The sequence below is a fragment of the Zingiber officinale genome, chromosome 5A (genome assembly GCF_018446385.1).
Source record: "Zingiber officinale cultivar Zhangliang chromosome 5A, Zo_v1.1, whole genome shotgun sequence".
In the NCBI taxonomy this organism is placed as follows: domain Eukaryota; kingdom Viridiplantae; phylum Streptophyta; class Magnoliopsida; order Zingiberales; family Zingiberaceae; genus Zingiber; species Zingiber officinale.
In genome coordinates this window covers 108,209,601-108,236,795 of record NC_055994.1, presented here as the reverse complement: position 1 = coordinate 108,236,795, position 27,195 = coordinate 108,209,601, and the positions used below count along the sequence as shown (strand labels likewise).

Below are 27,195 nucleotides of genomic sequence, written 5' to 3'. Positions count from 1 at the left end.
GATCTCGGTGAGCATGTTGGCAGGTGGAGATTGGTCCACTCACATGGACAATCATCTCTGTTTGTTAAGTACAAATAGGGGTAAGACCGTTACTTATGAAACAGCTTACGTAGCTGAAATTATGAAATTAGAGACAGATTCATAAGTTGAGGTCGCCTTGATAATTGTGTCAAGATGAGATCATTTATATGTAAATAATGATCTAAGTAAATAAACCCGCCATTTACTGAACCTGTTGAAGGCCAGATTAGAATTCATATGTTGAATTCAGGATTAGACGTTAAGTATGTCTAGATCAAAATCTGTACGGCGTTAAATTTGAAGACAACATGCGCTCTTTTTAGCAAAGAGAATAACATCGTAGCATGTGATTCATACCACATGTGCTATTGTGACAATAAAGGTAGTAGGAGAAAGAATCCCTGTTTCTCTACTATGTGAGACTTTTGAGATTATATGGTAATCTCAAATTTTGACTTAGTGACTATTTAGCTGTTTACTTGAAGTTTTAATCAGTGTCTGCTACTTTAGTGTGTATCCTATGACTATGGATGATTCGGTCTATGGAGAATAACTAGGAAAACGACTGATTAAAATGAATTGATTCAAGCTAAAATGGAAGATTAAATATATTTACATCTTTTGTTGTTATTCACTGGTCGACCCATTTCTGTTATGTACGGAAATGAATGTGAATATTGGATATGGAACATGCTCATGACATAATGGTCATTATAAGGGATTAGAGATGTTCATATCGATGTAAATGAAAATTATTTAATCTGGGTAAATAGCAAGACATGGATATCTTCAAGATAATGGTTGTGTGTCACTTGAAGATTAGATGGATACTGGATAAAGGCTATGTGCCACCAGGAAAGTGGCTAAGTGTCATGAAGAGTGTGTCTCTAATTTATTTGAGCAGCTAAGCAAAGTGTAACAACTTTATTAGCATTGATTGCTCAACGAGCGGCTAAGTCAAGGTGTAACAATCTTCTTAGCAACTATCGCTCAGTGTGCTTGCTGTCGCATGAACCATTTTCTCTAAGTATGGATTGGATGTTCTCATATGGTCTATGTGACCAAACTCTCTAATAGTCTATGTGACTTATTAAGTCTTTGTGACTTACCTGAATGAACTAGTCTTAGTGACTTACCTTGGACGAGTGGGAGATGTTGGAAATGGGGATAGTGGGGAACGTGGCCCATGTTCCCCACTACTAATAATGGAAAAGTCCATTATGCCCCTAGTGTATTTCCCTATATAAAGGGGGTCCGTCCAAGGCTCAGGGCGTGTGAAATTGCGAGTGTGCGACGAGAGTAAGAGGAGAACATCCAAGGCGGCGGGATTTGGTTTGTGGAATTGTGAGGGCTTTCCGATCCTGTGATCGCTCTTCCGACAGCAAATTTCGTCATTGCCAATTGCAAATCTGCGGGAGATCGCTGTAAGTTTTTACCGCATTTAATTAATTCGTCTATCATGCATTTAGAACATATTTTCTACAATTGTTGCAAAAATATCATAGCAGAAAATCTAAACTCGACATTGTAGCAAACCTTGAAATTATTTTAGCAAACCTTATGGTACCATAACAACCCTAGTACTGTAGCAATCTCTAAACCTTATAATAGAAAGCCTAACCCAGTTATTATAGCAAACCCTAAAGTAGTTATTATAGCAAACACTAAAGTACTGTAGCAAATCCTAAAAATACCTCAAATCTTGAATTTTAAAGTTTAGAGTTTAGAGTTCATCAGTTGATTGAAACTGATACTTCTATTGTAGTCTTATCAAAGTTGTATTCTCCTCTTTCTTGATATTCAGTTGACCTCAACCTATTAGAACTTCATTTGCTCAGCATCCCGATCAACCTTGACCTGCTGAGGCTTTCCATTATCTAGCATCCAGTCAATCTTGACCTGCTAGGACTTCACCATTCTCACTTAATATCCAATTCTTAATTACCTGTTAGGACTTTTATCTAAGTGCCAAGTATCCGATAATTTATGATCCACTTGGACTTTACCCATCTCATGCTAAGTATTTGGTTAACTTGGACTTTGCTTCTCATATTAAGTGTTCAGTCGTCCATGACTCCCTTGAACTTTCCTTGCATATCAAATGCCCAGTCAACCGTGACCCCCTTGGACTTCTCATCTCATGTCAACTTTCCGTTGAATTTCTAACCACCGCGTGTCTGGTTAACTATGACACACTTGGACTTCTCTTCTCATGTCAACTCCTTATTGAACTTTTGATTGCCAAATGTCCGACCAATCGTGACTCACTTGGACTTCTGATCATCTCATGTCAACTCCCTATTGAACTTTCGACTACCAAGTTTCTCATCCACCGTGATTCACTTGGACTCTTTATTCAACCAACTAACGTATTGATCAACTGTCAAGTATTTGATCAACCTTGACCTACCTGACATCTCACTTGATCAAGTAACAGATTGATCGATTTTCAAGTATTCAATCAACATTGACATTGATATATTGATCAAATATTGAAACCCAACTCTAGTCAACTCAAATTTAATCAATCTAGTTAATCTTGACCAGAAGTTGATTATACCAACATACCCTGACAAAATCTAACTCGATAGGAGCCAACCCACGTTCAACTTGCCAAAAATACTCCTCTTCGATGGCCTATGGAGTTAGCCCATCCTCCGATATCAACGAGATCATTAAGTATATAAGACATAGGAGATTATGTTACGGCCAATATTACTGTCATCAAAAAGAAGAATAAATAAAAAGAATAAGAAAATCAAAGTTAGATTAAAAAATTCAAAAGAACTACCTAAAAGATTGGAAAGGAAAAAAATAAGGAAAAGAAAGAGGTATGCCATTCATAGAAAAGATGAAGAAAGAGATTTAGACTTCAGAAGTCTTTGGAGAGAAAGATAAAGTCTAAATAAGGTCTAATGAGTAAGGGAATAGAAAGAGAAATTTCTTAGTAGGATTTAATTTAACACGAATTAGGTTGGAAAAAAAAAACACTGTTAGGGAGATCCCAAAAAAATGAACAAATATAGTCAACTTTTAACATTTTATGGGTCACCAAATTTAATCTTTTAAAAATTATTGGCCCTCATCTTTTGAAAGATGAATACAAATAAATATTATACATAATTTAACAGTGGGTAAATTAATAATTTTTATAAGTTTAATTTAGTTAAAAGTATTTTTAAAATATATAAAAAATCTAAGAACATTCACATCAATTTCTCTATTACTTTATCTAAAATTTAGGATAAATAACTTACTTTATTAAATTTAGACAATCATTTTTCACTATACACTACATAAACTATCCTAAAATTTTCATCATTTTAAATTTTTTTATTATATTTATGGAATGAGTGGAAGGAAAAAGATTGAAAAGATTGAGTGGAAAAAAGAGAGAGTAAAAAGAAATATTATTTTATTTTTAGCGCAGAGATTTTATTTCCTAAATTTAGAGAATCATTATTCATCAAATCTAAATTTAGAGAATGGATAGAATAGCTGATGTAAAGATTTTTTAGCTATCTTATCTAAAATTTAGGATAAAATTTTTGGATAGGATAGCTGATGTTGATACTCTAAGCACGTTTAATCTATAATTAAATAATTTTTTATTTATATATATATATATATATATATATATAATACTTTTATCTATATTCATCAATTTTACAATTTTATTTATCCCTCCACTTTTTCACCATTTAAAAGAAAATTTGATTTAATCCTGGTCTTTGTAGGTACGGGAATAACCTGCTAGCGTATATGTCTTCCCGAGTAAAAGTACCATTCTGTTGGGCCAAAATAATTATCTTCCCTCCCATGCGTGTGAGATCATCTTGGAAGGATTTTCGGATGAAAATTATCACATTTCTTTTTCTCACCGAAGAAAAATTGACTCTTAGATTTTGATATAAACTAAAAAATTATAATTTGAAGATGACAAAATTCAATTGTCCACAAGTGTGGTGGGCTCCAACAAGTCTACCGACCCCTGCCCACGAAGCTTAGTAACGAAAGAGACTCTGATGAATTGAATAATTTCAAGGAATTATGATTAGTTCAATGTAAAATTATTTATAATAGTAATTTTGATTAAATTAAAATGATTTTATTTATATTATATCTAAGACTATATTTTATTTTATATAGTCTTAGAAAAGAGTATTAAAAAAATTATTTGTTTATTTGTAAAAAATTATAATAAGAGTTTTTTTTAAAAAAATATATATAAAATATTATTTATTTGTTGAAGTACTAATATTTTTTATCACCTTACTTTTTGTGACTATTTGGAAAACACTGATTGAATAGTCAAGTCTACCACTCGTTCCACAGTCTACTTCGCCTACTTTCCATAGCCTTGCTCTTCGCCTATCACCGTCGTGGGCTGCCGGGGACCACCTTTTGATGATCTCGTCCAAACTTTTCCAAAACTGTGACACGTGGCCGGACACCATTGGCTGCACCGACCGTCAAGCCTCGGGAACCGGATCCTCGCGGTGGGGGCCGCCGGGAACCAAATACCCGAGATTGCCCTTCGCAACTCCCGAAACCACCACTCTGCCCTCTCCACCGCACTCCGCCTAAATGTCGCTCCGCCGACAACTCAGGCTCCCTCCTCCGCGAGTCATTAGGATCCACCGGACTCGTCGAACAGGCTTCGTCCGGTCCGAACGGTTCGTCGAGCGCCACCTGTGATTGCCGACCTCACCCATTTTGCACTCGCTTTGGGAGTGGAGGGCAGCGCTGCGCGTGCTTGGATCGTATACGGCTTATGGATTTCGTTAATTTGGGGAGAAGATCGAGGGTAATATGGGAAACGGGCAGCTGGTTATTTATTCGTGGGACTACGGTTCGAAGCGAAGGACGCAGCCGAGCAAGTCATAGATACGGGCAGCCTGCTCCGCTTTCATTGGCGCGTATATAAACCAGAGATCAGAGGTAGAACTCCATTTCCACTAAAGTTAGGAGGGTCAGCGCAGGGAGAAAGGGCGGGACGGCAGTGAGGGGCGAAGGGAGAACTGGAGGAGGAGGAGGAGGAGGCAGTTGAAGAAGTACGAGCGTCGATTGCGATATTGATAGGTTTGGACGCCCGAATACCGCTAATCTTGGTTCCGCAACCATCTAGAACCCTCCCTCCGCCGCCGCCCTCCTCCCCAGGGAAATCGCTGCCGCCGCGGTCGATCCACGCTAATGAAGCTGTACGGAGGAGGTTCCGGCCCCGAAACTGGTCTCGAAGGTACCTCTGTTTGCTTTTCTCGTTCTCCTTTGGTGTGTATTTGGCGCCGTATCGGGAGATTGGGATAATGTTAGAAATTTCCCCTTTTGCCTGCTTATTTTTGTGCGCTGAAGAGTCCATGTGGCGCTTGGGATTTGGAGGAGGAGGAGACGGGCAGTACCCGGAGAGACCTGGAGAGCCGGATTGTGCCTACTACATGAGGACTGGAGCGTGCAGCTATGGTGAGAAGTGCCGTTACAATCATCCCCGCCATCGTCGATCAGTAAGGATTTTGTAGGAATTTTACTTTTGAACTGCTTTCATTAGGTCGCGTTCATTCTCTTGGGGTCTCGCTTTTATCAACTTATGCTGTTTTCTTGCCCCATCTAACTGTTTAACTTTTTTTGTAATTAAAATGAAATGGGATAAAGTATGTATTTTGAGACACAAAAGTTACCAAAAATCGCAAGCCATTACTTTGGGACTTTGATTGCAATTCCTGCAGCTTCACCCTTGCATTAGTAAGTTGTTTCTACACCATTTTCAGTTGACTGGAGCTGGCAGGACTGGCGCTGTGGAGTATCCTGAGCGAGTCGGTCAGCCTGTATGCGAGGTACTTCACTTAATATTTTCTTGATTAGATCTCTATCTTTTGTCACTAAGTTGCGAAACGAGAATTTGATCTGATCTTTAAGCACCAGGGATTTTATTTGAATTTGGAGTTTTGCATTGTTTACGTTTAGTGTTAACAATACTGAACTTTCTTTGTAGCACTACATGAGAACTGGAAATTGTAAATTTGGATCCACTTGCAAGTTTCATCACCCTAGACAGGAAGGATCTTCAACAGTCTCATTGAATTATAGTGGATACCCATTAAGACCGGTTAGACTCTTCTATTGTGTACTTTGAATGGATTGGTAATATACAAGTTGACATTTTCTCCAAGGAGCATGTTGACATGGTTGATACTCATGTCAGCGAACTTGGTGAAACTGCAGGGCGAGAAAGAGTGTGCCTTCTACATCAAGACAGGACTGTGCAAATTTGGTCCTACCTGTAAATTCCATCACCCACAACTTGCTGGGCCCTCTGTCCCGTCTCCTGCGCCTACATTTTATCCATTGGTGCAGCAACTATCAGTTCCTTCTCATCAATATCCCCCTTATGTTAATTGGCAAGTTGCTAGACCATCAGTGCTGCCTGGATCATATATGCCAGTGTCTTACCCTCCTATGATATCACCTGGAGTCGTTCCAGTTCAGGGCTGGAACACTTATGCGGTTTGTGAATTTTTTGGTTTTTTTTTGCCATAATTTTCAGAGCCCAGAAGAGATAATTACTGATATCTTATTTCGTGAAAATTCAGGCAATCCAGGCACATATGAACCCTGTAGCAACATCTTCTGGTCAACAATCAATTCAAGTGGGGCAAATCCAAGGATTACCAAACCAAGTGTCTTTTACAGAAGCAACTGCATCTGGACCTCAAATTTCTTCGTCATCAGCTGGACCTCCAAGTGCTGGTCAGAGGGAAATCAAGTATCCTGAGAGACCTGGGCAACCTGAATGCCAGTTCTACCTGAGGACAGGGGATTGTAAATTTGGAGCCATGTGCAAATATCATCATCCCCCAGATTGGAACATGCCAAGGACTAGTGTTATTCTAAATGCTTTAGGCTTACCCCTTCGACCGGTAACACTACGACTCCACTTTATACTTTGATCATGTGTAGAAAATTGAGCTAATGATTTTCTGAGAGCTGAAATGTTGTCTTGAGTGCTTAATTTCTTATTTGTGTTCCAAAGTATGGGATTGTGTTTCAAAATCTTAAGCATGAAGAGTTTTGAGTATCTACTATCTAATAACCCTTAAGCTCTGAAATTCAAAAAATGTAGAAAACATGTCCATTTCAGGCTCCTAAATTTCGCCCACAAATTTAGGGTAAATTTTTTTAGAAAATTCTCATTTTGTGAAGGAACAAAAACAATCTTTTTGTCTTTAATTGTTGCTTGCATATGGCACTGCATTGGGTCACACTGGTCCTGCTCAACCTAAGTGAAATATAATATCTTCATAATGGAATATCTTAGAACATCTTATTATTGACAAGTCAACATTTTTTCTTCAAAAGTGACAGGGTGCAAGTTAACGTAATTAATCCGATAAACTTTTTTTTTTTTTGGGTGGGTGGGGGGGGGGTTGGGGGATCACAAAGGTTACCTTTTTATGGATTATCTTTCTTCCTAATTATATTTATTTTCTTTCTCTATTATGGTGCACTTATTTATGGTCTTCAAAATTTCTTTCAAAGACCTTCTTCCAGTGATCTTCAGAACTTTGATACTTTAGAATCTGATACCTGGAACTCTTTATGTGGTAGATTGACTACAATTTCATGTGTTTAACATTTACTCATAAATGTAAACATGTATCTGAGTTCTGAATGCCCAAAATACATTCATGTTCATTTAGTGACAAACTCTATGTATCTAGTAGGATAAAAATGGTAGTACCTTGGTTCTTTTACCTTTTTATGTGTATTTTATATGGCTGGTGAAATTAAAGTGTACTTGGTCATGAAATGCCAAAACTTAACCTCTTTTACATGATGAATAGATGATAAGGCTTACAGATCATTCTGCACAATCATCTATCTTGTTTTAAGATTCCATGCCCATGTTATAGCCTATAACTACCATTTTGTAGTCGATTCTTAGAGCAATCACCTATTTTCACATAGTTTGCATGTGTAGAGCCCATACCAACAGTGACTTCCTAGCACAGGTGGCTTGACTAAATCATCTGATTTTGTAAATTATTCCTCAGTTTATAAGGTGCAATTTATGAATTGTGAGGATGAATTCAAAATTGTACTTTAATGGAAAAAACTAGAGGAAAACCATTTAAAAGATGCAAAACAATCACTAAGAAAATGTTTAAAACAACATTGCAGGAGGACATTATAAGTCTTTTGAATGATAAAGTAGATGTGTATTGGAAGATTAGAATGTGATGAATGTCGACTCAATATTTGAGTTGGCACGAGCTTCCCATGATTGATGTTTTTGTTTCCTTAGATAGCTTATTTTTCCTGCAATCTCAACTTCACTATTATTGTCAGGACCCAACAAATAATAGTGGTTGCCAAATTTTGTTAATAATCAGGCTCAGAATACAATACAATCATGTAATTGGATGAGTTCAAGTAAAATATTTACCTAGGTTGATGACTCTCAGTTAACTTTAGTCTAGGTTGTAGTAGTCTGGTACAAATTGTAAATGAGGCTTCTAGTGGAGTGACTGAAGGTGTATTGTGGTTGGACTTGAGGTAGATCTGCACTTGGATGCTTGTTTGAAGCTGATATTGCTCAATTTGAGCTGGCTTGGGTTTTTCTAGAGACTTGTCAGAGGTGGGAGGACTGCTCTGTTCGGAAGGTTGGGGGACTGTTCGGAAGGTTGGGGGATACATTGCTCCTCCCATCTCTTCCATAATTAGGCTCTCTCTCTCTCGGTTGTATGCACGCCCAAGGGATAGTCAATGAAGCTAACTGGGATTATCATTTTTTTTCTCTCGGTTGTATGCAGTGGAGCCCCCATGGTTATAGCTGAGGTGGTAACTCCACCACCACAAAATCCACTTGTCTCCTCAATCACCGTGATTTATCTCTTCCGTGTTGGTCTGGGCCTGGGCACTTGGGGCGAGCGCTTCGTCTTTTGCCACTTGGTTGTATGTAGTGGAAAGCTCTTAGAAGGCTACATATGATTTTGGAATGACACTGTCTATGATGCAAAGGTGTTCAAGATGATGGGAGGGCGACTTGTATGGTCCTCAGGAATAAGAACTACCTAATTTCTTAGTGGCATGTGGTGGCTTCAGGTTGGAGTTGCTTGAGAGCGACAAACGAGCTTTGAGCTTACACTGGCTACAATTTGAGTTGTACACGCGGAACCTGTCTGCCATCCCAAAAAGTTCTGGAAGCTTCAAGGGTGATTTCCCCACATTCAATTACAAAAAGAGAATTCTCAAAACTTCAGTTTGATAATGATTTTCTGACCAAGTGAATTAAAACATGAAACTACTGTAGCTGAATATAAGAGGCTTCAACTATGTTGAAACCTGTTCTGCTTTTAGGCCCTAACCATTATAGAACATTAGAAGCCATGACAAGTCTCTTTAATGATGGAAACATAAAAATGATATGCTGCCACCAGTAGCCATTGATAATTGCCTGCTATCCTTCGGGTTGATGATCTACTCAAAGGGGTTGGCTAGTGCACAGATCATACTACCTCCAAATCTGAGGTAATTTCCATAGAACTAGAAATATCTCAGCAGAGATTGAAGGAGATCCTATAATTACAATAAACTGCATATAGAAAGAACTTGTTGTCTACCATTGCCAATTGATTGACTTAAGTTGAATAGTCATTCATGATTCAACTACAAGTCGTAGTCATCATCATCGATTTGGGCTAACTATTTCCCTTGATTGATATTTGACTAGGAATATTCAAATAAATGAAGTCCGTTTTTTGATACATTAATTAATATTTCTTTTGGTCTCCTTCTACCCATCACACCTATTTTAATACGTTCAACTTTATAACTATATAATCAACTTGTCACCTTTAAACATGGCCATTATATATATTTCTCTCATTTTATTATTGATTAGAGCTGCACCTATTGCTCTTGGATATTAGTATTTTTAGTAAGTTCATCCATCTTATCATTCTCATTTGCTATATTACTTTTTGAATGAGTTGATTTTTAATAGCCCAATACTGCAATCAAAAAGTATGTGGCGGGCTTTACAAACCCTAAACCCTAATGGGCATATGGCAATCACACAAAACTGTCATTCTTTATTCTATTAATGGTATTTTCATCAATTTCTTCCTATTCTATTATAATAGGTGCCAAGCTTGTTATGGTCATTTTCTTGGCAGTAGCTGCAGGGCAAATTTTCTGTCCAATCATCAAAAACTAAGCATTGTTTCTAGGTTTGTCATTGGTACCATACAAAGACAAAAGAGAGCTTCAAAAGGATAAATATTCCAAGTGGGATTGTGTGTTAGAAAAAAAGGAATCTAGCAAATTGGAGTAAATTTTCTACATTAGCATGAAAAATCTTGTTTTATGTTGACTTGCTATTCTCACTGAAGTAATTAACTCATTTGATTATTTTTTGGTTGATTTTTCCCCTCCAAAGTAATGTTTTATCTACTGGAGAATTAACATTATTTTTTGTCTGAATTCTGTTGCAGGGAGCTCAAACTTGCACTTACTACATGCAGCACGGCTCGTGTAAGTTTGGACAAACATGCAAATATGATCATCCATTTCTGACTATGAGCTACAACTCATCCATGTCTTCTCTCTCTGATCTGCCTCCTGCCTCTTACCCTACTGGATTCCCTGTTGCAGCATTCGCTCCCTCATCAGCCAGAGAGCTGCAGCCTGAATTTATTTCTAGCCAAGAACATTTCTCTTTGAGAAAACCTTCTGAAAACTGAATTAGAGGCCCTGCTACTGCAATAGTTCAATCTTTCTGCAAGAATTTCAGTCTCCAGTTGCTCATCCATCCTTAAATTTCCACTCCAATCACTAGAGACAACCCATTCTAGCCAGAAGATATGTAGTTGAAGCTGAGAAAAGTTGAATTTGCTATTTAGATTCTTCTTTGAAGTACAGCTGAAGCTCATATTTCATTGCTTAAGAATGGAAGGGAGGTACATGGCTTGGTCAATCTCCTTGCCCTTTTAGTATTATCATTGTTCTCACAGACGACACCATCACCTTCTTTGGAAATAAGCTACTGCTGGTGCAGGCATGGCACTGGCTGGGGTCCTTTTTTTCCCCTCAATGCAGGAGCATTTCATTTAGTTACAAGGCCAAACAAAGCTACTATTCCCTCTTCCAGCTTTTATCCCTCCCAAGCTAGGATCAATGACTACACGCCTTCCCTCCTCCCTGCTCTAAACAGTTTGTCAAATCTCTTTACAATCACACAATGTGCATTCCTTCACAGCAGCTGCAGTTGCTGGGTATTTTGCAGTAGACCTCTTATTCATCGTTTTGTCTCTGCCATTTATGAGCAGAATATTTCGCAACTGGTGTAATTTATGATCAGAACATCCTCCGGCAAGGTACTGCAGATAATTGCTTTCCATTCTTAATTTAATTTCATCTTGATGTCTCTTTACTGTTGATGTGACTAAGGTATTGTATTTTCATGGTCTATTGAGTATTTTTTTTAAAGTAACCTTAAGAGTCCCCACTCGAACTCTTGATCATAAGGTCACATAGCAGCTTTGTTCTAGAGCTCTCCTTGAATATCTATTTCTATATGACTATTTTAAATATATAATAGTCATAGTCTATTCTAGTAGTTTGGGGTTCATAGAGTGGGTTGAGCCATTTACAGAGTTTTAAGTGGTTTGGGTAATCCATATTGCATTTGAGTCAATCGATCCTGTTGAGTTGATCTATTGGGATTGCTCATTTGGTCGGGTTGGATCAGACAGGATAGTTGACCCAATCAATCTGGTCAGGTCGATTGGTTTCAACTATTCATTGGTTGAGTAATTGAGTTAATTTAATTAGGCTGGTTTAGCTGGCCCATCTGATCGGTCTTATAGGAGTAAGCAATTTTGTTAGGTTTATTGAAGTAAATTATGTGCAGATGTATTTAAAATTTTTTTTATGTGAATTGCTTTTATTGTAAAAATTGTATTCCTTATTAATATATTATATGAATCAAATAAAGAATTTTTAGCTAAAACAAATATAATATTATTTCTTGGTTATAATTTGATTTTCTATTTGTTTGTTTTCAAATTTATCAAAAAGAGCAATTGTTTTTATTGGTTTTTCAAGATATCGCTGATTCAATTCATTTCATTGGATCTATTACCGTTTAAATTGTTAGTTGGTTAATCAATCGATGAAAGGGAAGACAATTGACTCAATGCGATTTTAGGTAATTTGTTATTATTTATTATTATTAACTCGCCTACCGGAATGATACCACTAAAATCGGCATGCCCCGTGGACTCCAATAATATATTAAAAGAGATCTAGATTTCATATATTCGGGATAATTAAGCAATTTTTTTAATTTATTGTACGAGAAAATAGCAAATGAAATAAAATGTAAATACAATAAAATAAAAATCAACTACAATAGAAAAAGGGTGTAGTAAATCAAACGACTAAGGGTGCGTTTGGTTCGGGATTATTCTTGATAATCTTGGTTATCCATCCAAGGTTATCAACAAAAACCTTTTTTGGTTTAGGTATTCGATGATTCTCAAGTAATGTTTTATGCCCGACACGTCAGCAAAAGAGTCATGCAGTCCGGAATTGGAAAACCTTAGAAAACTAAGGTTTTTCTTGATTCCTGGGTTAACGAATTTTTTTTACCAAAAATATCCTCCGATAAGAAAAAACATAGAAAAAAGAGATAAATGTAAAAAAATATTAAAAAAATGTAAAAAAAAAAAATGTTTAAAAAATTTTAAAATTTTTAAAAATAAATAATTTAAAATTTTTTTAAAAAAATAAAAAAATAAAAAATTTAAAAAAATAAAAATTTAAAAAAAAATTAAAAATTTAAAAAAAAAATTAAAAATTTTTAAAAAAAATTAAAAATTTAAAAATTTAAAAAAATTTTAAAAAATTAAAAAATAAAATAAATAAATAAAAATTTAAATTTAAAAAATGTAAAAAAATAAAGAAAATATAAATATAAATAATATAAAAAATATAAAAACATTAAAAAATAAAAAAAAACACATAAAAAAGTAAAAAAATATACAAGAAAAAAAAATAAAAAAAACATAAAAAAATAAATAATAATAATAATAATAATAATATGTATAGTTGATTTTGTAACTGAGGGTAATACGGTAAAATATTAAACTAAGGTATTCACTAAAACCTTCAAACAAATAAGTTTTTGTTGCATTAACTAGGTTGAACCAAACAACATTTGGTTATGTTTTATTCTCCATAACCTTGGTTATGTGATTACCTGGTAATCACATAACCAAGGTTATACATGATAACTTGAACCAAACGCACCCTAAGTGTATATCTCAATAGATAAGTATGAATTTAATCTTATTTAAATAGTCCAGAAGTGATAACTTTAATTTCTTCCTTCAAGTTTTCGTTTATATATAAATATGTATTTTTTTTCATGCAATTTTTTTAATTGTAATTTAGAATCTTAACATTACTGTCATTTATTATCATCAAATATTTTTTTTTACTATTTAATTAGTAGATATATCGATCATCAATAATATAAAATTAGTGTTGGTCAATTTTAACGGATATAAAATATTTTATTGGATATCTGATTTCTTTTATGCAAAGAATTATTTTACTAGTGCTAATACTTCAAGGTAGTTTTAATATGATCAACTAAGTTAATTTAGGTCATATTAGTTTTTAACCTTTGTATCTAAGTATGCAGGAATTTAGGAGCACATGAAGTCGAACGAAAGACGCAGTTAGCGAGAAGGACGGCACGAGAGAGAGCCGACGAGCTCAATGTGTCTGAGGGACGAGATGCTGTAGAAAAGTACGCGGACGGACGAGAAGGAAGCGCGCGACGTTTCTGAGGGATGAGAAATCGAAACGGAAGATTGCTTGAAGATCGGAAAATAGGTTCGAGTGAGTCATATTTCGGATGGTCGAAATCACCTAAGCAAGCAGAGCTGGAGCCGGAGCGGAAGACTCGGACCCAAGCGAGCGGAGCCGGAGCAAGAACCCAGACCAAACAGTTAACATAATGTCAACTTAGGTCCGGGTGTTTGGACTGAGTCCAGGCGCTTAGACGGTCCGGGCGCCCGGACTTGGTCCAAGCGCCCGGACCAAGAATTTTATCCAGATTGCGTCAAATGCGATCCGTTACGACAGGGATAAAGTTTTATCCCCTGGAGGTGCATGGAAGGATTCCCCGACTAGAGTTATAAATATAGTCATGGTCCAAATGGTTCAGAAGAGCACTTGTAAATGTTTCTAGTTTATTCTACTACTTGTTTGTGAGCCATCAATATTGTAAGAGGCTTCTCCGCCTAAAGGAGACTTTGATAGTGAGCTTCAACTTCCTTGGATTAACAACCTCCCTGGTTGTAATAAAAGAAACCTCGTTGTGTCTCTTCTTTCTAGATTCTTATTTATTTTATGCAAGTGTTAGTTTAATTAAGCTATAACGTGTTGGTGTAGGGTGCATAAGAATCGAACCTGAGTTTTGATGCTTGTCAAAGGTTCAAGTTAAGTCTTGTTGTGATCTAACAAGTTAACTGAGTGTGCAGGCTGTTTACTCAATCTGGAGAAAGTCTTAGCAGATCGTGGAAGCCAGACAGAAAGACTAAGTGGGCGAGAGGACCTGACACTTGGCAGGGAAGTTTGATAGGTCTGGAGGACTGTAGTTCGAGGGAAAGTCCTGATGTGTCAATCCCATGCTAAGCGGTAAAGTCCAAATAGGTCTGGAGGACCATGTTTTATAGGTAGGTTGAGGTAAGCAACTGGAAGAGCAATAGTGAGGTCGTGTTCCGGAAGGGAACAAATCCTATGTCGTTGATCCAACTGAAGAAACCAGGAAGGTTTCTAAGTTGAGATCAAGACAGTGTTACTGTCAATTACTACTCATGCATCTTATTATTATTCATATATTACCATGCTAACTCTGTTTTGTAGGAGCTCTTGTTCTAACTCTGTTTTGTAGGAGCTCTTGCTCTAACTCTGTGTTGTAAGAACCAAAGTTTATCGGTCGACCGAACACCAGGATTGGTCGACCGAACACCAGGATCGGTCGACCGAACAAAGCTAATTGAGACCAGAGACTAGTTCAGACTAAAGCAAAGCAGAGTCCGATCAAAGTCTGATCGGTCGACCGAATCAGAGGATTGGTCGATCAAACCTTGATGATGTGGCACAGATCTCACCTAGCTAAAGCAGAGAAGGAAACTTGGCTGATCGGTTGACCTAACTAGAGGATCGGTCGGCCGAACGATCACTGCATTAATGAAGCATTAATTGCGAATCTCGGTGAACAAGAAAAATCATTGTTCGGTCGACTGAACAAGGTGATCGGTCGGCTAAACAATTAAATGTCATCAATGCTCGAAGATCGGATCTCAGCAAAGAAGGAAGGGAGCGGGTTCGGTTGACTGAACCCAAGGATCGTGTTACGATTCCGCAAGTGCACGGATTCATCGTCAGTAATAAAGATTATCGATCCCATGAGTACTGGTTATAAGCACTAGCAATGATTCACTTAGGATTAGCTAAAATATCAATGGTTGTAAGTTATTTAAAGAAAAGAGATTGGGAAGTAGAAATGAGAACTAGTAAAGAGAAAGTAATTAACTTGTTTTGTGGTGGTATTGATGTATTACGTTCTATCATTTACTCATTGTCCATCAACATGCATTCGCCGGAAGCTAAAGCAACTATCCTTAAGCACTAAATAGAGAAGATCCCTATGAAATCCTATTACGGTTAACCCTTGTCACTAGAGCGCCTCGGTAGATCACAAGAACGCAACTCTAATTGGTGTAATTAAGGATAGAAATAAGGGTTTGATTTGGTCTCTTACTTCCTTGCGGAGAAGTTGCCTCTCCTTTCGAGGAAATACCCTAGCTGTCCGTGAACGGGTTACCCCTGTCACTAGGACCCCTCGGGTATACGATCTAAGATACTCTCTCTACGAGGTTAGCAATCCTTATACAATCAATTAATACGATATGGAAATCTAGCAACAAGTCTCATGCATAGTAGTTGAAACAAAGCAAGCAAAATCATCCAATGAATAAAAGCATAAATATGAGTTTTACATCAAAATCAATTCACAACTACTCCCTAATCCTAGAACAAGGAATCTACTTCATAGACGCTGGAGAAAAACCCGAACACATAATGTAATTAAGCATACAATCCTCAAACAAGAAGAGAGAAAGAGAAATGATGTTTATCCAATGACGACGAGTGACATTCGGATCCAATCCTTTGCTTCTAGAGTTGATGTGGTGATGAAGGATTGCTGGACGGAGGTCCTAGATGGCGTGGAACGGTACCAAGGAAATTCTCCCTTTAACGGCTCGCTCGCCCCTCGAGGAGAAGGGTTATAACCCTTTTTATAAGCTAGGGCACGGCGCCGCAGTACGACGGTGCAGATGTGGCATGACTGTGCCTTCTTTTGCCTCTGGCTGTGCTGCACGGCTGTGCCAATTGGCACGGCCGTGTGGATTTGGGGCACTGCTCCTGGGACACGGCCGTGCAGGATTGCACGGTCGTGCATGGCTTGGCTGCTGGTCGTGGGGGGCACGACCGTGCAGATTTGCACGGCCGTGCACGGATCCATCTCTGTTTGGCCACACGGTCGTGCAAGAGTTGCACGGTCGTGCACTATTCTTCCTTTGTTTGGCCACACGGTCGTGCGAGGTTGCATGGTCATGTTCTCTGCCTCGTTCCGGTGCGTCGACAATCGCTGTTTTTACTCCGAAAGTTGTCTCTGTCAATACAAAACCAAACAAAGAGCAAATCTCCGAACAAAAGAGTATTTATGATGAGTATATGGTAAGAGAGACGATCATGCAAAGAATATATACGCATAAAGTAAGTGAATGCGCGTTAAAACATGCATAACTGATCATACTATTTACGCACATCACACCCCAGACTTGAACCTTTGCTTGTTCTCAAGCAAAACGCTACAAACTATATTCATGAGTTCCTGCAGTGTTTCATAATTCCTAGTGCATTCGCCTAACTCTATCAACTAGTTTCATTGATAAGCACGATTGTGGAGTAATCTAAGTACGACCTAAGCATAAGTTCTTTGTGCTTGGTGCAATAAGTAACTCAAACTCTTCAAGTTTCAATTCTCTGTCTTAGTTAAGTCGTCATACAATTGAGTTCCTAATGTCCCGGTGATATGCACTTACCTGCCACACACTTGGTTCATTTTCCTTAAATTACACAAGGTCTCAAAGGATACCACTTGGAATCAAGAGAAACATAACATTTATTTCCCCAGTAATCTAACTCGGTCTCAAAGGAGTAAATTGTTAGTTTCCACTCACAATAATTATTTTTTATCCTTTATTTAACACTTTTTTTTTGGTGCTACAGAGGTGTAACACTAATCACAAATGCGAGATGCATATGTCGGGATTTAGATTTTTCCAAATGAGCTTTCATGATCCGAGGTCATCCAGTAACTAAAATGTAAATAAGAAATCGCCATGAGAACAAAAGTACTAAACAATTTGGATGAATCATAACTATTTCAAAAAAAATATTTCTACTATTCAAGTTTAAGTACTTAAGTGTAGTGAAAATAAGATTCTTAAGGTTAGGCCAAGACTTATACCAAACTCCGTACAATACTTAGTTTATTTCATGCTACTAAAGATAGAGAAAGGAGATACACCAAACATACTAACACTATCTTGACAACACATAAACTAAGAAAATGCTAGTCATTTTGCTATCGAATAAGTTAACAAAAAAAGTAGAAGGTTTGATGTTCTCAAATATGCCTCAAAATTATTTTTTTATATATTTTTTTCAAAAAAAAACAAAAACGATGAAGAATTACAAGTAGGAAAGGAAAGTGCAAATGAGATACAAGTAGAAATATGAAACTAATAAAATGTGAGTAAACAAATCAAACTAAATAAATAAAGCAGACTAATAAAATATGCAGAAAGAAAATAAAAACTCGACTCGACTCAGGTTGTGCAGATACAACATCCCCCAGACTTAGACTTTTCATCGTCCCGATGAAATCAATACGGTGGCGGGGGTGGGGGATAAGAGGTCCCCGTTGTGTGTAGGAGGAAAATCTAGGCATACCAGAAAGATGACCAATGTGTTGATGATATTGATAAAGGGCATCTACTTGTTGTCTAGTAATATCCACATCATCCATAAAATTTCTCATTCTTTCCTGGTCAACCTCATAGTCCTGAACGAATCTTGACACTTGACTATGAAAATCCCCAGTAAACTGAAAATGATCTTGTATCTCCCTAAACTGGTCGTCAGATAACTTGAAACGACATTCCAACAATTGTTATTGGGTATTTTGCTTCTCATGGAGGGAGTCTAAGGAGACACGGAAGTCAGAAAAATCAAATCTAGAAGGTCTCGTACGATAGGCAAAAGAGTGCCTAGGAGGTTCCGGATTCCGAAAGGTTGCGGGAATCCTGATGACGAGGGCTCTTGGTGGCACTCGGTATCTTCTATAAGGGAGGGAACAATCTCTGAGTTTAAGTCAGTAATCACTCAGTTCGCGGGGTTGCGAACTGAAGTGCGCTCGGGATAAGGAAGGGGTAATGGAAAATCATTATTCCTAGGGAAGGCGAATCCATTCTCATCCCGACAAATCATCTTCATTGTAAGACAAGAATCGATGTCGATCTTGTCATTACCATGAATGACCTCTAACCCATCAAGCTCACAACCCAGATTGAATGCTATTTGGGTGATCAATCCACCAAACACTATCATCCCTGAAGACTTTAGCCGCCCTCAACAAATTTGGTAAGAAATGAAATCCGGAATCAAAATCCACTTTATTCAACATTGCCCAAAGAGAATAAAGCTCTACCTTTCTAACCATCCCATCACTCTCTATTAGACCAAAAATCGTTTTGCTCATCACTCAGTGAAGGTATCTAAAGGTCGGGTTTTGCATGCGGGATGCCTTAGCTCTAGAGGGTTCGTAAGGATTCTTTGATCCGGTTATTGACGTCCAAAATTCATTTCATTTAATCTCATCATCAAATCTACGGGCACCACCAATAGATAAACCAAAACAATTATTAAAATCACTAAACGTCCACCGAACTTCTTTATTCATCAACCTAAAAGTTATGACCCCTACGTAGTCATCCTCAGACGAAAATTTAACATCAATTGAGTTCAAAAATTCAAGGACTAGGCAGGGATAAGTCGGTGAATGAGTGTACATAATATCCTTTCAGTCTAAGGAACTAATCATCCAATCTACGCCATCCCTAATTCCTAGCATATCCAAAGTAGTGGGATCCATATATCTAGTGCATATAATTCTTCTAGGGACAAGGATATCATATCTAGCTTTATGTTCATGATTTCTAAAAATAATATTAAACTCGTTTTCATTACCTTCGTTGCGCGCCACCCTTTTTCCTTTGCCTTTTGAAGAAGAAGTCTTCCCCTTACCTTTGTCGCCTCCCGCACATCTCCTTCGCCAGATCCACCACTTCCTCGACGAAGTCTCTTCAAGATATGCGACATGATGTGCAAGGTGAACTTTGAGGAATTTCTTGTAGGTGGAGATGGATCTTGAGGATGGAAGAGGAGGAGAAGAAAGAAAAATAGAGGAGTTACTTCTCTCTTTCCGGATTTGTGGCCTGAAGAAGTGTTAGATATAGATGTAGATCTAACTAAAGATGAACTTTAGATGTAGGGATTGGGGTTTGATGAGGTGTAGTGGGGAGGAGAAAACTTTTGGGAGAGAAGGAGATGAGAATTAGGGCTTTTTAGAGGGGTGGGTGGCGCACACGGGTAAGAGCACGGTCGTGTCTTATAGACACGGTCGGGTAAGTAGGGTTTCTGCACGGCCGTGCTAATTGGCACGACCCCCTCTCTTCTCCCCTCGGCCAAAATTGCACGGTCGTGCCAATTGGCACGACCTGTGTCTCCTTCTTCACTGGTAGTCTTGCACGGTCATGCCAATTGGCACGACCCGTGTCCTTTTCTCTACACAGGCCACACAATCGTGCAAGGTTGCTCGGCCAATGGCCTTTGTCCCCCTGTTGGCTTTGCACGGCCGTGTGGGGTCACACGACCGACTTCCTTAAGCGCATGGTGACTCGCCTTTCGTCATTTTGGCTCCTCTGACGCCTCCACGCCCATGAAACGCTCACGACCAGCTCGTGGAGGCTATGCACATCCTAAAAGCGAATGTCCAAAAATGAAGAAATAATAACAGTACTCGACTGAACTTACTAGAGAAATAAAACGATAAACGGAATAATGAACTAAAATGAAAAACCCTTGGATTGCTTCCCAAGAAGCGTTTGTTTTAGGTCTTTAGCTCGCCCCCGTTTCAGTTAGTGTGGACTAAACCTATGGAAGCACGGCTCTCCTCCTAGGGTTAATGCTCTAGTCTGCACCTTTAGTTTCGCTCGAGTAGGACAAATGTACTTCTTATTGCTCGTTGGAGGGGACCTCTCTTGAAAACTGCATTCCTCAGCTTTGTGTATGTTCATCTTGCTAGAATTTCCCTGAGAAGAGAGGACACAGTTAGAAGAATCAGATAAATTAAATTCCAACCTTTCTTTGCCGATCTCCAAGGATAACTTGTGACTTTTCACATCAATGAGGGTTCCAGCGGTGGCAAGGAATGGTCTCCCAAGAATGATTGGTATCTTGGGATCCTCCTCCATATCCAGGACAATGAAATATGTGGGAATGATGCATCCGTCTACTTCTACTAGCACATATATCTTCCACTATTCCCATTAGGTATCTACATGAATGGTCAACTAATTGCAACGTCATAGTAGTCAGTTTAATGTTTTGGGATCCTAGCTTCTTACATAACGAGTACGGAAGTAGGCTAACGCTGGCTCCCAAGTCGCAGAAAGCTTTCTGTATGAGTTCAAAACCAATTTTACAAGGTATGGGAAAACTCCTTGGATCCTGAAGTTTCGGTAGAATATTTGCCATAAGTAGAGCGCTGTAATTTTCCGTTAATGCTATGGTCTCAAAGTCGCCCTTCTGCTTCCTATTAGATAAAATACCTTTTAAAAATTTTATGAACTTCGGCATTTGGTGCAGTGGATCTATCAGTGGTACTTCTATCCAAATTTTCTTAATCTTTTTCAGGAATCGATTGAACTCTTCATCCTTTTGGGATGTTATCAATTTCTGAGGGAAAAGAATTGTCTGACTTTGTGGGGGAATTTGAAGAGTTCCTTCAACTTTTTTGGTGATCTCCTCTCTATCTCTGTTCTGGATCTGATCGGGCATCAGGGGAGAGGGCTCTTCTTTTGAGTCAAGTCCTTTTTGAGTAGTGATTTGGGGGTCTCCCAAAGTTCGTCCGCTCCTCAGCTCGATACGATTTGCAGTGTTCCACCTGGTTTATATTGGGCTTTCCTGGAAATGTTCCCTGTGCTCTTGAAAAGGACTGGGCTATCTGGGCTATCTAGCTGTCTTGCATCTTTTGATGTTTTTCAAAATTTTTCAGTCTTTAAGTCAATTTCTTGATCTCATTCTTCATCTCTTTTTACTCTAAGAGAGCTTCTTTGAGCATCTTTTCGATTCTGGACAGTTGTGAAGGTTGTTGTTGTCTGTTGTCCAGATGAGTAGCTCTGTTACCCTGGTTGATTGCTTTGTTTTATTGGTCCTTGGTCCTGATTATTCCGGTACGAAAAATTTGGGTGGTTCCTCCCTCCAAAGTTGTATGTGTTGGAGTACGGATTGTTTTGCTTTTAGTTGTAATTGACTATCGCATCGCATTGCTCAAGTTGGTTTATCTGTGCTTGTATTGGCCCTAGGTGCAATTATCTTGAGCGTGATCCATACATTCACAAGTTTCGCAAACACATACTATTGCATTGGCCGTGTTGTTTCCCATGGCCTCAATCTTCTTGGTCAGAGTGTCCAGCTTTGCAGACATGAGTGTGACTGCATTTACGTCGAATTTTCCTGACGCCTTTGTTGGATTCCCTGAGAAAGAACTAACAGATCTTTCGGTTGCCCACTAATGGTGGTTCTGTGCCACATTCTCTATGATCTCTTCAGTTCATCAAGACTCTTGTTCATTAATGCTCCTCCTGCTGCAGAATCGAGGGATACCTTCGTGTGACAGTTGATTCCATTGTAAAATGTGTGTAGAACCAACCATCTCTTAAGGCCATGATAGGGGCACTGTATCAGTATACTTTTGAATATGTCCCAGGTTTCAAATAATGATTCTGATTCTATCTGTTTGAAGCTTGCAATCAAATTCCTCATGTGGGCAGTTTTGCTTGGCGGGTAGAATTTGTCCAGAAATTTCTGCTCACACTGCTCCCAAGACGTTATGCTATTTGCTGGAAGAGAATTTAGCCACTGCTTGGCTCTGTCTTTCAGGGAAAATCTAAAAAGAAGTAACCTTACTGATTCTAGAGGGACCCCGTTCACTTTCATAGTACCGCAAATCTCGTAGAAAAGCTCTTAGTGATGGTTTGGATCATCGTGCATTCCTCCTCCAAATTGATTCTGCTGAACCATGTGGATTACGGCAGGCTTGATTTCAAAATTGTTAGCTTTGATTGGCGGTCGAGTGATGCTAGACCGAACCCCTCGTGCATAAGGTGTTGCGTAATCCTTCAACAGTTTGTCAGCCATTTCTGAAGATTCTTGTTCAACTTGAAATATTTTTTGTAAGTCTCTTCTTCTCAGGAAAATCCTATTGATCTCTGGATCGAACGATAGAAGTTGTCCTGAAAGATTGGTTCTTCGTATGCAAGAACACGATATGGAATATTTTGAGTGTAAAATTAAACAAAATAAAATAAAGAAAGGAGTTAAAATATTATTATTATTATTATTATTATTATTATTATTATTATTATTATTATTATTATTATTATATATATATATATATATATAGCGTTTTAATAAAAATACAGAAAATAAAGAAAAATAAATATAAAATTATTTATCTCTGAAATGCAGAGTATTAGAAAAATGAGAGATAAAGAAAAAAAAAATAAAGTCTAGTATAATCCAATATGATTTTCGCTAATGTTATAGACGCAGTCCCCGGTAACGGCACTAAAAACTTGTTACGATTCTGCAAGTACACGGATTCGTTGTTAGTAATAAAGATTATCGATCCCACGAGAACTGATTATAAGCACTAGCAATGGTTCACTTAGGATTAGCTAAACTATCGATGATTGTAAGTTATCTAAAGAAAAGAGATTGGGAAGCAGAAATGAGAACTCGTAAAGAGAAAGTAATTAACTTGTTTTATGAATAGTTCTAGGAGTTCGATTTCATTGTGATGGTATTGATGTATTACGTTCTATCCTTTATTCATTGTCCATCAACATGCATTCGTCGGAAGCGAAAGCAACTATCCTTAAGCACTAAATAGAGAAGATCCCTGTGAAATTCTGTTACGGTTAACCCTTGTCACTAGGGTGCCTCGGTAGATCATAAGAACGCAACTCTAATTGGTGTTATTAAGGATAGAAATAAGGGTTTGATTTGGTCTCTTCCTTGCGGAGAAGTTGCCTCTCCTTTCGAGGAAATACCCTAGATGTCTGTGAACGGGTTACCCTTGTCACTAGGACCCCTCGGGTATACGATCTAAGATACTCTCTCTACGAGGTTAGCAATCTCTACACAATCAATTAATACGATATGGAAATCTAGCAACAAGTCTCATGCATAGTAGTTGAAATAAAATAAGTAAAATCATCCAATGAATAAAGGCATAAATATGAGTCTCACATCAAAACCAATCCACAACTACTCCCTAATCCTAGAACAAGGAATCTACTCCATAGACGCCGGAGAAAAACCCGAACACATAATGTAATTAAGCATACAATCCTCAAACAAGAAGAGAGAATGGGAAAGGATGCTTATCCAACGACGATGAGTGATCTTCAGATCAAATCCTTTGCTTCTGGAGTTGATGTGGTGATGAAGGATCACTGGACGGAGGTCTTGGACGCCGTGGAACGGTACTAAGGAAATTGTCCCTTTAACGGCTCGCTCCCCCCTCGAGAAGAAGGGTTAGAACCCTTTTTATAGGGTAGGGCACGGCGCCGCGGCACAGCCGTACAGATGTGGCACGACTGTGCCTTCTTTTGCCTCTGGCCGCACCGCACGGCCGTGCCAATTGGCACGACTGTGTGGATCTGGGGCACTGCTCCTGGGACACGGCCGTGTAGGATTGCTCGCCCGTGCATGGCTTGGCTGCTAGTCGTGGGGGGCACGGCCGTGCAGATTTGCACGGTCTTGCGCGGATCCATCTCTGTTTGGCCACACGGCCGTACAAGGGTTGCACGGTCGTGCACTGTTCTTCCTCTGTTTGGCTACACAATCGTGCGAGGTTGCATGGCCGTGTTCTCTGCCTCGTTCTGGTGCGTCAACAATCTTATTTTTGCTCTGAAAGTTGTCTCTGTCAACACAAAATCAAACAAAAAGCAGATCTCCGAACAAAAGAGTATTTATGATTAGTATATGGTAAGAGAGATGATCATGCAAAGAATATATACGCATAAAGTAAGTGAATGTGCGTTAAAACATGCATAAACGATCATAATATTTACGCACATCAGATCAGTCGATCGAACATTGACAATTCTTATAAAAAGAAGCTCGAGGTCCGAGGCTCAGTAAGGAAATCAATTCACCAGTTCATCTCTGTGCAAAGCTGCTCGTGCTGCTACTCTACTACTCGTCTTCAAGCAAGTTGTTGCGTCATTCAAGTGTCGACCAAGCTTCGTCTTCCACTTTTGTCGGTATATTTATTTAAGTTTCCTTTGTACTTAAATTGAAAAGAAGATAGTAGGTTGTTACTATCTTCTACTTGCATTTATATGCATTGTTTCTTTCCAAAGATTTTGGAAAGAAGAATCATAGTGCATTGCCCAACGGTATGGTCAAGGATCGCGAGTCTTGGAGTAGGAGTTGACGTAGGCTCCGAACCAAGTAACCACATGAGTTGCCTGTTTTAATTTCTGCTGCTTACTTTGATTAGTTTTACGATACGAAAAGAAAAGTTTTTAAAGATTGATATTCATCCCCCTCTATCGCTTTCTATCGATCCTTCATAACGTTCGAGGAAGGTTCATGTTATTTTTGCAGGGCTATTTACCTCTCTCTAGCTGACCGCCAAGGGTCCTACAGCTAGGACAAATGCCCTTCATGATTTATTTCCTTTCTGAGAGTGTGAGGGTGTTAAGGTGACGATTTCATCTTTTACTCTAATCAATGATATAATATCATCATAGATAAATCACAAATCACATGAGTCTCAATATCTATAATTATTTAAGTGGTGGAAGTTAAAGGATGGGAAATAACATATATTTAAGGAGAAGGTAGAAGTACAAGCATTAGGTGAAATATACGATGACTCTAATACAACATGGGATAAGATGGTATCAAAGTTGAAAATAGTAGCTAAGAGTGTACTCGGTGAGTCAAAGGGACATGCACCACTAAGTAAAGAATCTTGGTGGTGGAATCAGAAAGTACAAGAGATAGTGAAGGAAAAACGAATAGCCTATAAGGAATTATATATTTGTAAGAACGAGGAAAACTTAAAAAAATATACAATAGCCAAGAAAGAAGCTAAGAAAGTAGTGAGTGAAACAAAAAATGAAACTTTTGAACGATTATATCAAAAATTGGATATAAAAGAAGGTGAAAGAAACATTTATAGAATAGCTAAAGTGAGATAAAGGACAACAAGAGATCTTAGCCAAATAAAATGTATTAAAGATAAATGTAATAGGGTATTAGTAAATGATGGAGAAATAAAAGAACGGTGGAAGAGGTATTTTCATAAACTTTTTAATGAACATTTAGGTAACCAACTTAACTTAGGTAATTTAAGTAAGTCAAATGAGCATAGAAATTTTAATTTTTATCGTAGAATTCAAACTTCAGAAATAAAACAAACTTTGAATGAGATGCACAATGAAAAAGTCGTTGGACCAGACGATATTCCGATAGAGGTATGGAAGTGCTTTAGGAAACAAGGTATTGAATGACTTACAAAATTATTTAACATGATATTAAAAATAAAAAAAAATGTCTGATCAATGGAGGATAAGTATTTTAGTTCCCTTATATAAGAACAAGGGAGACGTACAAAATTGTGCAAATTATAGGGGTATTAAATTAATGAGTCATATTATAAACTTTGGGGACAAGTAATAGAAAAAATATTAAGGAAGGAGATCACCGTGACAGAAAATTAATTTGGGTTTATGCTTGGAAGGTCGACAATAGAAGTTATACATCTTCTTAAACAATTAATTGAAAAATGTTAGGAGCAAAAACAAGATCTACACATGGTATTCATTGACTTAGAAAAAATTTATGATAAAGTCCCAAGAGAAATTATATGGAAAATTTTAGAAAAGAGAGGTGTTAGCATAACATATATTAAACTAATTAAGGATATGCACGAGGATGTAACAGCTAGAGTAAAGACTTCAGGCAGAGTAACTGAAGCATTTCCAATAAAAATAGGGTTACATCAAGGATTAACTCTAAGTCCCTATCTTTTTACACTAATTATGGACGAACTCACTGTGCACATTCAAGACACAGTACCGTGGTGTATGCTGTTTGCAGATGATATTATTTTAGTAGATAAAACACGTGAAGGAGTAAATGCTAAATTAAAATCTTGGAGGGAAACACTATAAGTGAATGGTTTTAAGATTAGCAGATTAAAGACAGAATATATGGAATTTAAGTTTAGCAATATTAGAAGTAATGAAACTATTGTTAAGATAGAAGAGGACGAGTTGCCCAACCTCGAGAGATTTAAATATTTAGGATCATTTTTGCAAAATGATGGAGGGATTGAGAGAGATGTCTTACATAGTATACATGCAGGATGAGTGAAATAAAGGAGAGCGTCGAGTGTTTTATGTGACCATAAAGTACCTCTTAAACTTAAAGGTAAGTTCTATAAAATCGCAGTTAGACCTGCTATGTTATGTGGAGCTGAATTTTGGGCTATGACTTGAGCACATGAGCAGAAGATGAGAGTTGCAGAGATGAGGATGTTAAGGTGGATGTGTGGACATACGAGGATGGACAAAATAAGAAATGAGAGCATTAGAGAGAAAGTCGGAGTTACATCTATTGAGGAAAAACTCCGAGAGACACGTTTAAGATGATACGAACATATATTTA

General features: G+C 37.9%; 1 protein-coding gene across 2 annotated transcripts; it reads left to right on the top strand.

Annotated features, from left to right (window-relative positions):
- The first annotated feature begins 4,863 nt into the window (after positions 1 to 4,863).
- LOC121981357 (zinc finger CCCH domain-containing protein 5-like) lies at positions 4,864 to 11,443 on the top strand. 2 transcript variants are annotated; one of them, XM_042533826.1, is made up of 7 exons: positions 4,864 to 5,260; positions 5,401 to 5,522; positions 5,787 to 5,852; positions 6,011 to 6,124; positions 6,241 to 6,522; positions 6,609 to 6,935; positions 10,512 to 11,443. In XM_042533826.1, the coding sequence occupies exons 1-7, from the start codon at positions 5,215 to 5,217 to the stop codon at positions 10,758 to 10,760; spliced, it is 1,206 nt and encodes a 401-aa protein (XP_042389760.1). In that variant the 5' UTR covers positions 4,864 to 5,214; the 3' UTR covers positions 10,761 to 11,443. The 2 variants fall into 2 exon arrangements, with proteins under 2 accessions (XP_042389760.1, XP_042389758.1); XM_042533824.1 differs by having other exon boundaries at positions 4,865 to 5,260; positions 5,374 to 5,522.
- The last annotated feature ends 15,752 nt before the right edge of the window (positions 11,444 to 27,195 follow it).